Source organism: Rhinatrema bivittatum, chromosome 4, assembly GCF_901001135.1.
Source record: "Rhinatrema bivittatum chromosome 4, aRhiBiv1.1, whole genome shotgun sequence".
NCBI lineage: Eukaryota > Metazoa > Chordata > Amphibia > Gymnophiona > Rhinatrematidae > Rhinatrema > Rhinatrema bivittatum.
Genome location: NC_042618.1, coordinates 477529702 through 477544273, shown reverse-complemented (window position 1 = coordinate 477544273; position 14572 = coordinate 477529702). Strand labels below are relative to the sequence as shown.

The 14572-nt window shown below is 46.8% G+C and overlaps 1 protein-coding gene across 1 annotated transcript in view; it reads left to right on the top strand.

Annotated features, from left to right (window-relative positions):
• RTCB (RNA 2',3'-cyclic phosphate and 5'-OH ligase) overlaps positions 1-14572 on the top strand; it is a 58622-nt gene that overhangs the window by 7704 nt on the left and 36346 nt on the right. The window contains 1 exon segment of the mRNA XM_029597324.1: positions 11363-11441. Within this exon segment, the coding sequence (XP_029453184.1) occupies positions 11363-11441 (79 nt within the window).

Sequence of the window (14572 nt, the reverse complement as noted above, 5' to 3'; positions counted from 1 at the left end):
GCTGCAGTATTCAACTCTTCATCACATCGGCTAGACCACTACTGACAACTTCTGTAAAAGCACCACGCATGTGAGTAGCCTGGTCGTTAGAGCAGCAGGCTACAAACCAGGAGTCCAAGGTTCCCACTGTCGCTCCTTGTGACCTTGGGCAAGTCACTTTACCCTCCATTGCCTCAGGTACAAATAGATTGTAAGCCCTCTGGGGATAGGGAAATACCTACAGTACCTGAATGTAATCCACTTGGAAGCTCTGAAAAAAAAGTGTGACAAGCGGAATACAAACATCTAAATAAATAAATATTTATCTCATTATACTTTCATAGCGAGTAGCCAGATGGACTCAGGACTAATGGTTTATGCTCCCCTGCCAGCAGATGGGAGAGAGTCAGGTTTCAAAGCTGACGCCACCCTAGATACACCCCTGCAGTGACCTCAGCCATTCAGTATCTCTCCGTCTCCCAGCAGATGTGGATTGTGCCTTCCCTATCAGGGAAACAGTACTCTTTAGAAGAGGAAATTTTACCTTTAAATTGGAGAGAGATTGATCCCTGCTCTCCTGTGGTGATACCTAAAGGTCCCTCCCCCAGTTGAGAATTCCTAAGGTGATTTCTGAGATCCCTCCGAGGTAGGCCTCGGTCCGGTAGACGGTTCCCGGTGTGGACTTTGCTGCTAAAGCAGCTGAAAGGCAGCGGATGCAGGAAGATGAGCGTGGCGGTGATGGCCGCTGCCCTCTTCCCCCCCCCCCCCCCCCTCCCCGCAACCGGAGACCGTCTCTGTACTCAGCCAGTAAGCGCTGAACCCAGGTAAGTAAAGAAGAGCTCCTCCGATTCAGAGACGTGGAAGGGCTTCGGTAAAATCTTTCCTCCGGTCTCCTTGCTCGGTGTGCTGTACCGGCGATGTTCCCAATCCCATTAGGGCAAGGGAAGGGGGTTTCCGAGTGGGTTGAGTGGGCCCCCTCCCCAATAGGCTAGGCCCTGCTTCAGACTTGGTGGGCACTCTATGTGGCAGGCCACAGCAGCACCATCTCAATCACAGTTTGGTGCGGCGCCATTTTCCACCATTGACCATCGGTACGCATGGTGCGGGCCAGCCCTATTGCGCACACAAGTACATGCATATATTTACGCATTTCAGGGCGGATTTGTGCGCACTCGCACAAATCCGCTCAGGCACTAACCAACTGAACGCAGAAGCTACAGTTAAACTATGGCTCTGGCAACAAAAAAAGCACAAACGACACTCCCTTGTGCTACCTGCCATATTAGGACTGCACAGTCTGACCTGTGTCAGCACTGTGAGGAAGCCCGGGTGGGCTGGTCTCTCAGAACTTCTCCAAGCCCGGCCCCTCCCAGTCGGAGGCACGGGTCCGCCACGACTTTATCTGTAGCACCCCGGATCTGAGCAGTCCCGGGGCTGCGTCCTCCCCGGGAGAAGGCAGTTCAGTGGCCCCTACCCCAGTTCCTCCTGGGCTAGGTATGGACCCCAGCGACCTTTCTTGGATGGAATATTTTCAGAGCCTTCAAGCCTTTGTTCAGGCACAATTGGCTGCTGCCCCTGCCCGGTCTGAGCCCCAGCTGGGAAGGCCTCATCCTCCCAGCCCTATCAGCATGCCTTGGGACATGCCTCGCCTCACCAAGGGTATCCTTGACGGGACCCAGACACCACGGCCGATGATGAGGGTGCAATCTCATTTGAGGATGGGGAAAACCCTCCAGGCCTGAGCCATACCAGACCATGCTAAGGTTTTTCCACAGATGAATTGCTGGCCCTAGTCTCCCTGAAGACTCTAGGAGTTCCTGGCATGGACCCTATGTCTGAACCAAAGAGGAATCCCATCCTGGTGTCTCTGCGAAAAGTCTCTTGCTATTTCCCAATGCTGGAAACCATCCAGGAGTTGATTTGACCTGTAGTGGGATGCCTCGGAAGCCAGTTTTAAAGGAGATTGGGTCTTGGAGGCCTTGTACCCTCTGGACCTGGTGGCCAAAGAACACCAGCGTTTCCACAAAGTGGACACCCTGGTCTGCGCCATCTTGAAGCAAACAACTATCCCAGTAGGGGGAGGAGCAGCCTTGAAGGATGAACACGATAGGCAGTTGGAGTCTACCCTTGAGCAAGCCTTTGACTGCAATGACACTGCAGATCGCTTCCTGTTTTTCCCTGGTGGCTTGTTCATGTCTGCGTCTCTCTCGAGAGAGGCAGATAGCTCAGGGGCGCATTCCAGAGAGGCGATGGAGCCCGCCACAGCCTTCCTAGTGGATGCAAGCTCTCACCTAGTGCGTACCTCAACCAGAGGAGTAGTCTGTGGTGGCAGCCAGAAGGTAGCTATGGCAAACCTCTTAGCAAACCTCACAAAGATGACCTTTAAGGGATCCTTTCTATTTGGAAGCAAATTGGAAAAGCCAGCCAGTAATTGGGGTGAATCTCCAGTGCCTCTGATACCGGAAGATAAGAAAAAGTCAGCGTCCCTCACCCATGAGGGGCCGGGCCAGGGACTCCCAGTGCTTCCGGCCCTACAGAAAACTCATTTCAGACATTTCAGCCCCTCGGGAAGGTCTCTGTCCATTCTGAGCCAACAGCCAAAAAGAGGAACTGGTTTGGGCTCAGGTTCGACCTGAACTTCCTAATGAAGTTTGGCTGACCCATTCACAGGACGAGGAGATAGGGGGCTGACTATCCCTCTATCAGCGGTGGGTTGAGATCACGTCGGACAAATGGGACTGGACATCATACGAGAAGGATACGCTCTGGAATTTCCATTATCCCTCAGGGACATGTTCATGATATCACCTTGCCGCTCCCAGAACAAAAAAACTGACAGTGGAATCCACGTTGATAAGGCTCCTCAGTTTGAGGCTATAACCCCGGTGCCTACACCCCAGGAAAATACGGGGAGTTATTCCATCTATTTCATCGTACCCAAGAAGGGAGGGTTCATGTCGCCCCATCCTGGATCTCAAGAGCATCAGTCATCTGCAGGTAATTCACTTCTGCATGGAAACTCGTCACTCTGTCATAATGGCCGAACAACCAGGAGAGTTCTTAACATCCCTGGACCTTTCGGAGGCCTACCTTCATATCCAAATCCATCAAGACCATCACCGTTTCCTACGCCTTGCAGTACTGGGCCGCCATTATCAATTCTGAGCATTGCCCTTTGGCCTGGCAACCACGCCTAGAACATTCTTCAAAATTATGGTGGTTTTGTAGCAGCGTCCCTGAGGAAAGAAGGGATGCTGGTGCATCCTTACTTGGATGACTGGCTAAGCTGGGCGAAGTCGTTGAAAGAAAGCCTCCAGTGACCTGCAGGGTCAGGTCTCTGCTTCAGGATCTCGGTTGGGTCGTGAACATGGACAAGAGCAGTCTCAAGCCCTCCCATTCCTTAGAGTACCTGGGAGTCCAGTTTGAAACCAAGTAGGACAAGGTCTTCCTCCCTCCCTTGAGGATAAGGAAACTGATGTGCCAAGTGCGTCTGTTGAAGAACACCATGTGCCCCAGGGTGTGGGGCTATCTCCAGGTCCTCGGCCTGATGGCGTCAACCCTGAAAGTAGTACTGTGGGCGAGGGCACACGTGGCCACTCCATTGCTCCCTGCTGTCACGTTGGAAACCCACTGTCTCAAAGGACTACTCGATTCACCCCATGGAAGTATGTTCCCAGCTCCAGTAGTGGCTACAGAAAGTGCATCTAAGCAAGGATGTAAACCTGTCCCCACTGAACTGGCTAATCCTCACGACGAACGCAAACCTCTGAGGGTGGGGAGTCCACTGTCAGGAATTGACAACCTAGGGGCAATGGACCAAGGAAGAGGCGTACTGGAACATAACCGCCTGGAAACCTGAGCTGTCAAATTAGCGTGTCTGCATTTCAGCCACAGGCAGTCCACGTGATGTCTGACAACGCAACAAGGGTAGCCTACATCAACCGCCAGGGAGAAACCAAAAGCCACCAAGTGTCTCTAGAAATAGACACCCCCCCCCTTTATGGAATGGACAGAGTTAAATCTACAAGGGATCTCGGCCTCCCACATTGCGGGAAAAGACAATGTCTGAGCAGACTTCCTCAGCAGAGAGAGTCTAGATCCAGGGGAATGGGTGTTGTCGACCAGACCCTTCCAGCTTCTAGTAGATTGCAGGGTCTTCCCATCCATCGACCTACTGGCCACATCTCACAATGCGAAGGTCCCCCAATTCTTCAGTCGCAGAAGAGATCAGTGCTCCCAAGGGATCGATGCCCATGTCCAGACCTGGCCAGAGGAGGACTTACTGAACGCCTTCCCTCCTTGGCCTCTGGACAAGGTCATTCGCAAGATCGAACACCACAGAGGATTAGTCCTTCTGGTGGTCCTGGATTGGCCCAGATGCCCATGGTATGCAGACATGCGGAGGTTTCTGGTAGAGAGCCCCCTATGCCTCCCCCTGCACAGGGACCTTCGCCAACAAGGTCTGATCCTTCACGAGGACCCAACTCGGTTTTTCTTACGGTCTGGCCCTTGAGAGGTCTCACTTAACGAAGCATGGATATTTGGCAGCAGTAATCACCACCTTGCTCCGCACATACAAGAGCTTACACGCGTAGATCTGAAGAATATTTGACACCTGGTGCGAGGAACGCGGAGTGCCCAATCGGACGACCAAGATCCCCCATGATTTTGGAATTTTTACAGGACAGCCTAAACAAAGGGTTACCTCAACTCCTTGAAGGTCCAGGTGGCAGCTCTCTCCTGTTTCAGGGGTGAGGTGAACAGATCCCGCCTGTTGATGCATATGGACTTGGCCCGTTTCCTAAAAGGGGTTAAACACCTCCGAACACCCTTAAAATGGCCTGTCCCCCTATGGAACCTCAATCTAGTATTGGACTTTTCAGCACGGCCTTCCTTTCGGCCACTGCACAATCTGTTCTATGCCTGTTAATGCTGAAGACTCTTTTCTTGGTGGCGATATGCTCAGCTCATCGTGTCTGTGAACTACAGCTGCCGTCATCTCGGGAGCCGTTCCTCCAGTTAACTTCAGGAATGTTACAGCTTTGCACCGTTCCTTCCTTCTTACCAAAGGTAGTCTTGGAGTTTTACCTGAACCAGTCCATTTCCTTACCGTTCCTAGATAGACCAAGGACACAGAAGACTACTGCCTCCTACGCCACTTAAATATTAGTAGGCTTTTAGTATGGTATCTGGAACGTTCAGAACCAGTGCGCAAGATGGACCTCTTGTTTGTTCTTCACAGTGGAAGGAAACAAGGTGAAGCGGCTTTGCGAGCTACTATAGCTCGCTGGATCAAGGGAAGTGATCACAGTTGCTTATGTAGAGGCAGGGAAGCCTTTACCCCTTCAGGTTAAAGCTCATTCCACTAGGGCCCAGGCAGTATCCTCGGTGGAAGCTAAGCTACAGTCTCCCATCGACATCTGTCGAGCAGCGACATGCTCCTCCTTGCACACCTTCTCTAGGTTCAATTGCCTGGACATCCAGGCCTGAAAGGATGCAGCCTTTGCAAGGGTGATGCTAACTGGACCATGGGCAGCCTCCCGCCCCGTTTTGGAGTAGCTTTTGTACATCCCATTGGTCCTGAGCCCATCTGGCTACACGCTAGAAAATGGAGAAATTACTTCCCTAATAATTTTGTTTTCCTTAGTGTAGACAGATGGACTCAGCATCCTACCCACGGCTGCCCATGAATGGTACCAAGGAATCGCCCATGAGGTGACTATATCGATTCCAGGAGATTATGGGTAAGCTGTCGCCCTATCCCTAGATCAGGGCATCTATAATATTGCTGAGATTCAGCCCTTTATGTTTGGCTGAGTACAGTTAAGATCACCAGTTTTAATCAAGTTCTTAAACTGTATTCAAGTTTTTCAATCGTATGTCCACAGTGGCTTTTGAAGAGAATACTGAATGGCTGAGATCACTGCAGGGGTAAGGTGACATCCGCTTTGAAACCTGACTCTGTCTCCATCTGCTGGCAGGGGAGCATAATGAGTCCATTTTTCTACACTAAGGAAAACGAAATTATCAAGTAAGTAATTTCTCCATTTTTTGATAAATTTATCTTGAGCTTTTTTAATGAAAAATTGTTTAATTTTTATCTCAAAATTATTTTCAAATGCAACAAATGTTTTGATATATTTAAAATGCTTCCCAAAAATGTTTGTTTTACTTCCCCGTATGAAATGTAGTACATGCGCAAACAGCACAGTCCCTTTAAAACAATTCCTTATAGATGTTAAACATTCCCCTCGTAATTCTTTGAGGATTCAATTTTTGTTATGTCTTCTCTGATTTAAAAAAAACAAAACAAGACGGTATGAATTTATAAGAAAAATCCCATTCAATACCAGTATTCATTCCCCGAGGTTCGGTACTACCAGTATGTAGTTTAAATATCCAGTGTTCTTATTGTCTCTGTCACCACCCCTTATGTCATTGATTGCCTGATCGATAACACAGCCTTTCAAGTCAGAAAATGCATGTTTAAATTCTAAACAATGTGAAATCATAGATGCTTCCATCTTATGTTCAGACAATCTTGTTCTAAGTGCTCTTGTTGTTTTTGCCAAGTATAAACGGGGGCAAGGACATGAAATAACGTAAACTACAAAGTCCAATGAACAGGTGGTAAAATGATTATAAATCATATTTACCTTGATCTAAGGCAGTGGTTCTCAACCTTTTTTTCTATCGGGACACACCTAAGAGTTGAGGCTCACATGCGAGACACAGTGAACACATGACATGATGGGACTTAATATAAGCACATGCTCTGCATCCATCGGAGTCTCCGCTTCCTAGCAATGGGTATCGAGCAGAACTAAGACGTTTCTCTGTACAACTCATCAAACAAAAAAGATATTCTGATGTCATCTTAATAATGTGTACATAATAAAGGGAACCCATTTAAAAAATTAAGCCCTTGTTAGGATTTATTTTGTCTTAAAGATGTCAACAAGCCAGATGATGTGTTCAATAAAATTTGAACCGCTCGGCCTTTTCTATCATTCACCTTGTGTTTAAGTGAGTCAAATAACGAAGCTAAATCAAGATGCCAAACTTATCTTCAAAACCACCAACTTCATTGACTGAATATTAAATCCAAATATCTACAAGAAACATTTTTAATCGTGATGATGAAATTCCAAAGGAAGCCTGACACGGCCGATGTTTCGCTTGAAAAAGCTTCATCAGGGGGTCGCATCAATAAATGGTTTTTCAATTCAAAAACTAAAAAAGTCAACAAACGATATTAGCATTTCAGAAAACGTTTTTAAAATATTTCAATACTTATCTGCACAGTCCCACAAAAAAGGAATACCGTGCCTCTCATCACTCCTCACTACTCGATCATCCCTTCACATGCTCCTATCCCTGTCCAACATTCAACACCTCCTCCCATATCCTCGTCCCCATGCTCCCTCTCTCCCCTATTCAACGCCTTCCCTCTCCCCATCCCTACCCAGAATATGTTGAGCACCTCTTTCCTATCCCTTCCTGCTCAGTATCCCTCACTCTTCATTCCCCTATCTCCCAACCCAGCTGCCACACACCTCCATTTTTCCCCTTCCATCTCTTCCCTGCCCAGCAGCCCCCCACTCCTCTCTCCTCCACCTTTCCGTCCCCAGCAACCCTAACCTCCTTTCCTCACCCCTGACTCCCTATCTCCCCATGCCTTCCTGCCCAGTACGTTTCCCCCTCCTCCTGGCTACCAGCCAGCAGAAAAGACTTGTCCAATTTAGAGTCTCCCTCCCTCTTTTATCAGCAGCAGATGAGGGCAAGAAGCGATGAGGAGGCAGCAGCAGCAGATCTACAGAGCACACACCTTTCTCCCTCATGCTCCTGCTTTCACGTCCAGGCTCCATAGGGTGAAGAGAGCATCGGCAGCTTCACTGCCAGGCAGAAGAAGATAAAGTTGGTATCCTGCTGTGCCCATATGAACTGGAGTTGGTGATATTGCACTCTGATCTGGATGAAGGAGGAAGGAACAACCTCTTCACTGGCCAGGAAGAGGAGAAGGAAGCAAGAGCAGTTTCCAGTCACACCCAACAAAAGAGATGTCAGCTAACTCCTGCCCAGACTGATGAGGAAAGATCAGTCTTCTGCTGGCTCACTGGGACTTCACGACACACCTGTTGAGAACCACTGATATAAGGGATTGATGAAATGATTGCTTTGGGACATATCTGGAGAAAATGAGCGTTGTCCATGGAATGGTGTACCTTCTAAAGTGCGTAAATTATTTTGCTTGTAATTAGGTAAAAGAGCAGGACTTACAAGTTCTTTGATTTTCCTAGAGCGTGTATATGAAGTACAGATACTGAGTTCCTTGAAACAAGGATGTAGTTTTAAAGTGGAAAGATGTTTCTTCATGTTTTTAACTAAACTTGCTGGTAAACTGTTACATCTGGTGACAAAATTTAATGGCTCCCTCAGCAGTAGCTACATTCCAATAATTTACATGACATATCTTGAGAATGTTTCTTGAATTCAGTAATTTTTGTACAATTCCTTCTTATTCTAAGGAACTGAGAATAAGGTAAACTATCTTTGAGATGAAAAGGATGGAAACTTCCATACTGCAAAAAAGTATTGCGATCCATCATTTTCTTAAACAAATTACCACCATCAGACTTGTAAATGCCCACATCAAGAAATGAAATGTTGAGCAAATTGTAAGTCATAGAAAACTGGATTTCCTTGTCGCAGCTGTTTAACCAAATGTGAAACTGTTCAAGTTCACAGATGGATCCATCATCTATGTCTCTTTTCCATAACTTGATGTCATCTTTGAACGGAGAGCGTTCTATCCAGTCCTTTTCAAACCTCTCCATATATAAATTTGCCAAAGATGGAGCCATGGTGGCACCCATAGCTGTGCTGGATATTTGTTGACATATATATGATCCCTTCAAAGATAAAATAATTTCTGGTTATAAGATGCATAATGAAACTAGTTGGTGCATCGTACGGCAGTCTGAGGCTAAGGATATCTCTGATGTTAATCAGTGGAATTTGAGGTATGGAAGTATACAACGACTTGACATCTAATGTGACAATCCAGGTCATAAGTACCCGGCAAGTCCCCAGATCAACAAGCCCTTCAAATTTGACCCCCAAAGGGGCAACCACCTGCTCTTGTAGAATTCTCCTTCAAAGCTATCCAGTCTTGGAGCCTTATAAAGTTTTGCCTGTTTAATAACTTTACTAATTTCCTGTAAAAGAAAGAGGAGCATTGTCTATAAGGTGCCCCCGCCTCTTGTGCCATTTGCTATACCAGACTAAAGACGGCTATTCCCTCTGAAAAGCATTAAGTGTCTGTGCTTCACTTATTTTTGGTAGTTTCATGCAGGTAATTCCCCAATTCAATAAAGTGACTTCTAAAAAATTATAGAAGACCTTATTAACTTGCTCTCTGGACTTGACCAATTTTCCTTCCTTATCCTTCATTGCAGCCACAAATCTTAGCCCCAACAAATTTTTAACTAAATGGACATAGCTAGTTGAGGCTCATGTTCACTCCCCTCATAAAATTACTGGGTAAACTATATATATTCCCCAATCTTGCAAAATAGCATAGCAAAAAGGACAGGAGTCTAATTGTTGGAAGTATAAACATTGCAGAATTGGGTGTGTCCAATTTACCCAGTCATTTTCAGAGGGGCCTTAAATTGTCCCCAAACAGTTGACCTTGAACCAAGATGTAGCACCTTCCAGGATCGGTCACCAATGTATCCATTGTAAACTATCATTTTACTGAATAAGATTGCAAACTCCAGCTTTCTTAGTTCCCAAAGAAGCTCAGAGTGCTTTGCCCACCCACCATCTTTTCAGCTTCCCATGTTCAGTGTCACTGAGATGAGTTTCCTGTAACAGTGCGACGTTAGCTTTGTCAGTAGCAGATTCTTAGGATTGCATGCCTCTTCTTTGGCGAGTTCAGGCCTGACGTCCTCAGAGGACAAGCAGGATGGCAGGCCCTATAAGTGGGTGACATCATCCGATGGAGCCCGGCGCGGAACTTTTGTGTCAGAGTTCTAGAGCTTTGACTGTGCCCTAGTGGGCATGTGCAGACTGGTATGATGCAATATGGGGGCCCCCTCTTCTTTTCTGCAGAGCCCATCAGTGGCCAAATTCATTTTTGGTTTTTCTTTGGGTCTTTCTTTAAAGATCAGGCAGGAATTGTTTATTATGGGGCCCAGGTCCTTTTTTCCCCTCCCTATTAGTATACCCTAAGTAAGGATTTTTAATTATTTTTGGTTGTTTGCTTTCCATTCTTGTGCCCAGTTGGTGCACAGACTGCCTGTAGTCATCGAGTTAGATTTTGCTTCCTTCACTTTTTGTCTGTTCTTGGAGAAGTTTGTCAGTGGCTTTGAAATGCCCCCTATGCGATAGGGTTATGTCTGTCACGGACCCCGTTGATAGATGTGTCCTGTGCCATGACCCATAGGAGGTGCTGATGCCTGTTGGACCTCCTAGAGAAGCACTTTGGGCATCATGAGCCTGGCCCATCAGCATCAAAGGCATCAAAATTGGCACCAAGGGACCTTGGAACTGCAGGTGATGCATTGAACTCGTTCGACATCAAGCATCAGGAAGGACCACAGGGACAAATTATCATCTTGCTCTTCCCATCCGAAGAGAACCAAGGGTTCAGCTTCTTCAACTCTGGCACTGAGGAATTCCAGTGCCATGCATTGAGCAAAAACTACAAAGTGTCTGCATCGGTCTCCGTCAATGCACAAAGCCAGAAGAGGGGACGTTCTGACTGCGGCTGTGAATCCCCCTCCCTTGTGCGGAGAGGAGAGCATGTGTTCCCAGGGACTGTAAAATCTCCTCGTGAAACTTCCAAACCAGGCCTGGTCAGGAGATGTGGGGTGGGGGAGAAACCACCCACACGTCAGTCTCAGCTTCTTCCTCTCCAACAGCAACAAGAATCCATAGCTGCTGAGTCTGAGGGAGGGAGGGGAGCTCACCCCCCCATATTCAGGCAATAGAAGGGAAAAGGTAAATGAGGTAAGAGCTGGCACTTCAGCACCCTACCCCCGGGTCACTGTGCAAGTCACCCTTCATCTCCCCTCCTCAGACTGCTGCAGTGCTGAGGGGGGACTTTTCCCAGCATTTATCGCTTGCAGACTTTTTAGGACCAGTGTTCCCTGTAACATTTCCCAAACGTGATCTCCGCGTTCGTCTCTTGGTCTTGCGTGTACGCAGTCCTCACAAATGTAATGCAGCTCATTTGCCGTGTTAGCATGAAATTGTTTAGAAGCTTTTGCCCCTCTGATCTGCCCTGAGCAGGCTGTCTTTCTTTGTTTTGGCGATGACTTTCGGTTCAGCTTGTTTGGCTCTTGATTTGCCCTGCTCTCTCCCTTGTTGGCTGCAGGTGGAAGGGGTGTTCTACGTGAACGATTCCCTGGAGAAGCTGATGTTTGACGAACTTCGCAATGCTTGTCGTGGAGGTGGTAAGTCGTCCCGGATCTGGGTGACAGTGATCGAGCTTTTATGCTTGCTGTGGTGTTTATGGTCATTTTTTTCCCTTTGCCTAGGTTCTGCTGCTGATTTATGAAGGGGTTTTTCCAGAGACATGGAATGGGGAACCCCCCAGCATTCATGGTGCACGGGGTCTTCTGCTGGGTTTAGTTTGATCATTCATCCCCCCCCTCTCTGTAGCCAGCGCTCCTTTTCTCTTTGTAGTGACATTGGGTTTATTTATCTTGTTCCTACTGAATTCCTCTCTTTCCATCCAGCACACAGTCTCCTGTATCACTCCTCTCCACCTCACAAACTGCACCCTTTCTCTCATTTCGTGTCTGTCCTGTTATTTCTCCATATTTTTCCTGCTTCTGCTCTACATGATTCCGTTCTCTCTCCCTGTTGTTCCACTCCTTCTTTTCCAGTCTTAAAGTCATGGCAGATGTGGTGTTTTTCTCCTGAGCCCATAGCTCCATTCTCTCTGATCTGCTCTTCAGCCTCCTCCTACAGTCTGGTTTTGAGATCTCTCTCTTAACCATTGTGCTCCTTGGGCTTGATATTCAAAGATAAACGTTTAAGTAAGTTAGCCTAATGAGGCTTATGCAACAGCATGACCATGCCCAAGGAAATCACTAGTTAGCTGGCTAAGTTTAAATCTGCTATGGAACAAGTCTAACTTATCCAGCTCACATAACCAGAAAGCTTGAATATTGCTACTTATCCAGCTATGGGCCTGATTTACTACGGCTTTTCTCCCATTCTGTGTCTGAGGAAAATGCTTTGTTAATGAGGCCCCCTATGTTAGCTGGAGAAGTTTCTCCTTCCCAAAATATTTGTATCCTGCCCATCTGGCTGAATGGGACCAGATCTTCAGCCACCGTAACATAACCGGATAAGTCCCTACTTATCCAGCTAAATAGTGCTGAATATCTGGCTCCTTATGTTTTGTTTTGAACCATAGTCGAAATAAAATGTTCTAGAAATGCAGTTTTATTCAGGACAGCAGGACATGGTTTTGCAAATCAGTAGGAGAATGTGGAGACCACTGGCATCATAAGGCAGTGTCCCCGGGGAAACTGAAACGCCAAAGTCACAGCAGCACAGAACTTAAAATATAAAATTAAAATAGCTCTCTGAGATTCCCTATTTTTTTTTTCTTTTCAGTATAAAGTAGGCTGATGTGATTGTAAACCGCTTCTGTTTTGATGCTGATTATGTGGTATATAAATATTAAAATCGAAAAGAGGAATGTGTAAAAGCAAGTTCAGCTTGTTCTGTTTACTGAAACCAGAGTCTCTTCTGAGTCACATTACCCCTGTTTTTATTACAAAGCTTCATCAAAAGAAAGGTGTGTACACATTGGGAGGAGTCAAGTAATTGACAGGCTTAAAAAACCGGCAATATTGTGAAAGGACGTGAGGAATGTATTCATCTGAAAGACTGTGATATCGTTCTGAGCTGCAGTACTGCAAGAGAAACAGCAAGCTGAAGTTGTAATTATCGCAGATACTTGTGAGATTAGTTAAGGCTTTCCTGTTCTTTCACAGGAGTTTATGTAGTGTTCCTAGCAGCAAACCTCAAGAGAAGCAGCCACTTTGATGTCGTAATTATCACAGTTGCTTGTTCTCACAGCCCCTTGGCGAAACATGTACTTGTCGAGGGACTGTAAATTTGTACACACCTTTCTTCTGACAAAGCTTTGTAACAAGAACAGTGGTAATGTGAATGAGAAAAGACTCTGATGTGACTAAATAGAACAAACTGAACTTGCTTTTACACATTCCTCTTTCAGATTATCTTAGTTTTCTTTTTTCCCATCAATAGGGCTGAATTAGCCATGCTGTCTGGGAGCGTCAACGCGACTGGGAAGTAGGCGGAGTTTATTTCAGATAGTGACGAGTTTTTAACTCTGTGCGTCTGCGCGGTCGTCTTCCCGTGCGAATCCGTTTCTCTCCTCAGTCTCTTTTTTTTCCGCGAGCCGATAGCACGCAGGGTTTTTTTCTATCTCTCTCTTCTCATCAATTTTTTGCGATTTTTCGATTTAATTTTTTGGCAGTGATGGCTCCTAAGCCATCTGGTTTTAAATACTGCCAATGTGGCAAAATTATGTCCATAACTGATGGACATAATAATTATTGTTACATATGCCTGGACCCGGAGCACGACCAGGCCTCTTGCAGAGACTGTGGTCGGATGTCTCCCCGGGTCAGAGGCAACGCACAGAACGTATAGCGCGTTTGAGGGCGCCCTCTACACATTCTTCGCCAGGACCAGCGAAGAAACAGAAGAAACCCTCTAAAAGAGCTGTGTCGCTGGAGCCAAGGAACCATCAAATGGCCAGGTTTAAAAAAAACAAACAGCGCCGCTAAAAGGGGTCGAGGTTTTCCCTCATAAACCCCCTCATGAGCCTCGCGAGATACAGGGCCCTGTTCACGTTCACCCCCATGCGTCGAAGAAGTCGTCGACACAAAATGACCCGAAGCGCCAGAAAATGATGTCGCACAACGCACCGGTGCCTACCGCTTTGAAGCAACGTAAACAATCGACGCAGCACGGCGCATCTACTCATTAAAGACGCCGGTCAAAACATCTGTCACACCGCATACTACACCTTCCTCAAACCTGGCACTACCTCCAGGTGACGTACAACCTCACAAGAAAACCCAGAAAACCAAACATATACTTCAGGTGCCTTTCCTCTCGATTGCCCCACAGCCAGATGTGGAAGTTGAACTTTTTTTTTTTTGGATCTGGATCCTCTAGAGCTCCTTCACTCAGTGGTGATTCATTCTCAAACTGTTCGTCACCCTCTCGTAGTAGACCACAGTCCCCCCAAAGAGAGCCACCTTCGCAAAAACATAAGAGGTCTTCAGCAACACCTCAGGATCTTCTTCTGGCAGCACTCCCTCAAACACCACTCCCATCACATCCGCAGACTCATCTAGCCTCTAAAGCTATGCTTCAAATTTCCCAGGTACTAAATACCTTCTTTCAAGATTTGCAATCCGCTCATCCACGGCCTACAAGTCTGTCTTCAGCGCCTGCCTTACAGAGTCCCATACAGCCAGTCCAGCCACTTGCATTGTCTCCAACCCCAGCATGTCCAGATAGCCCAATTTCT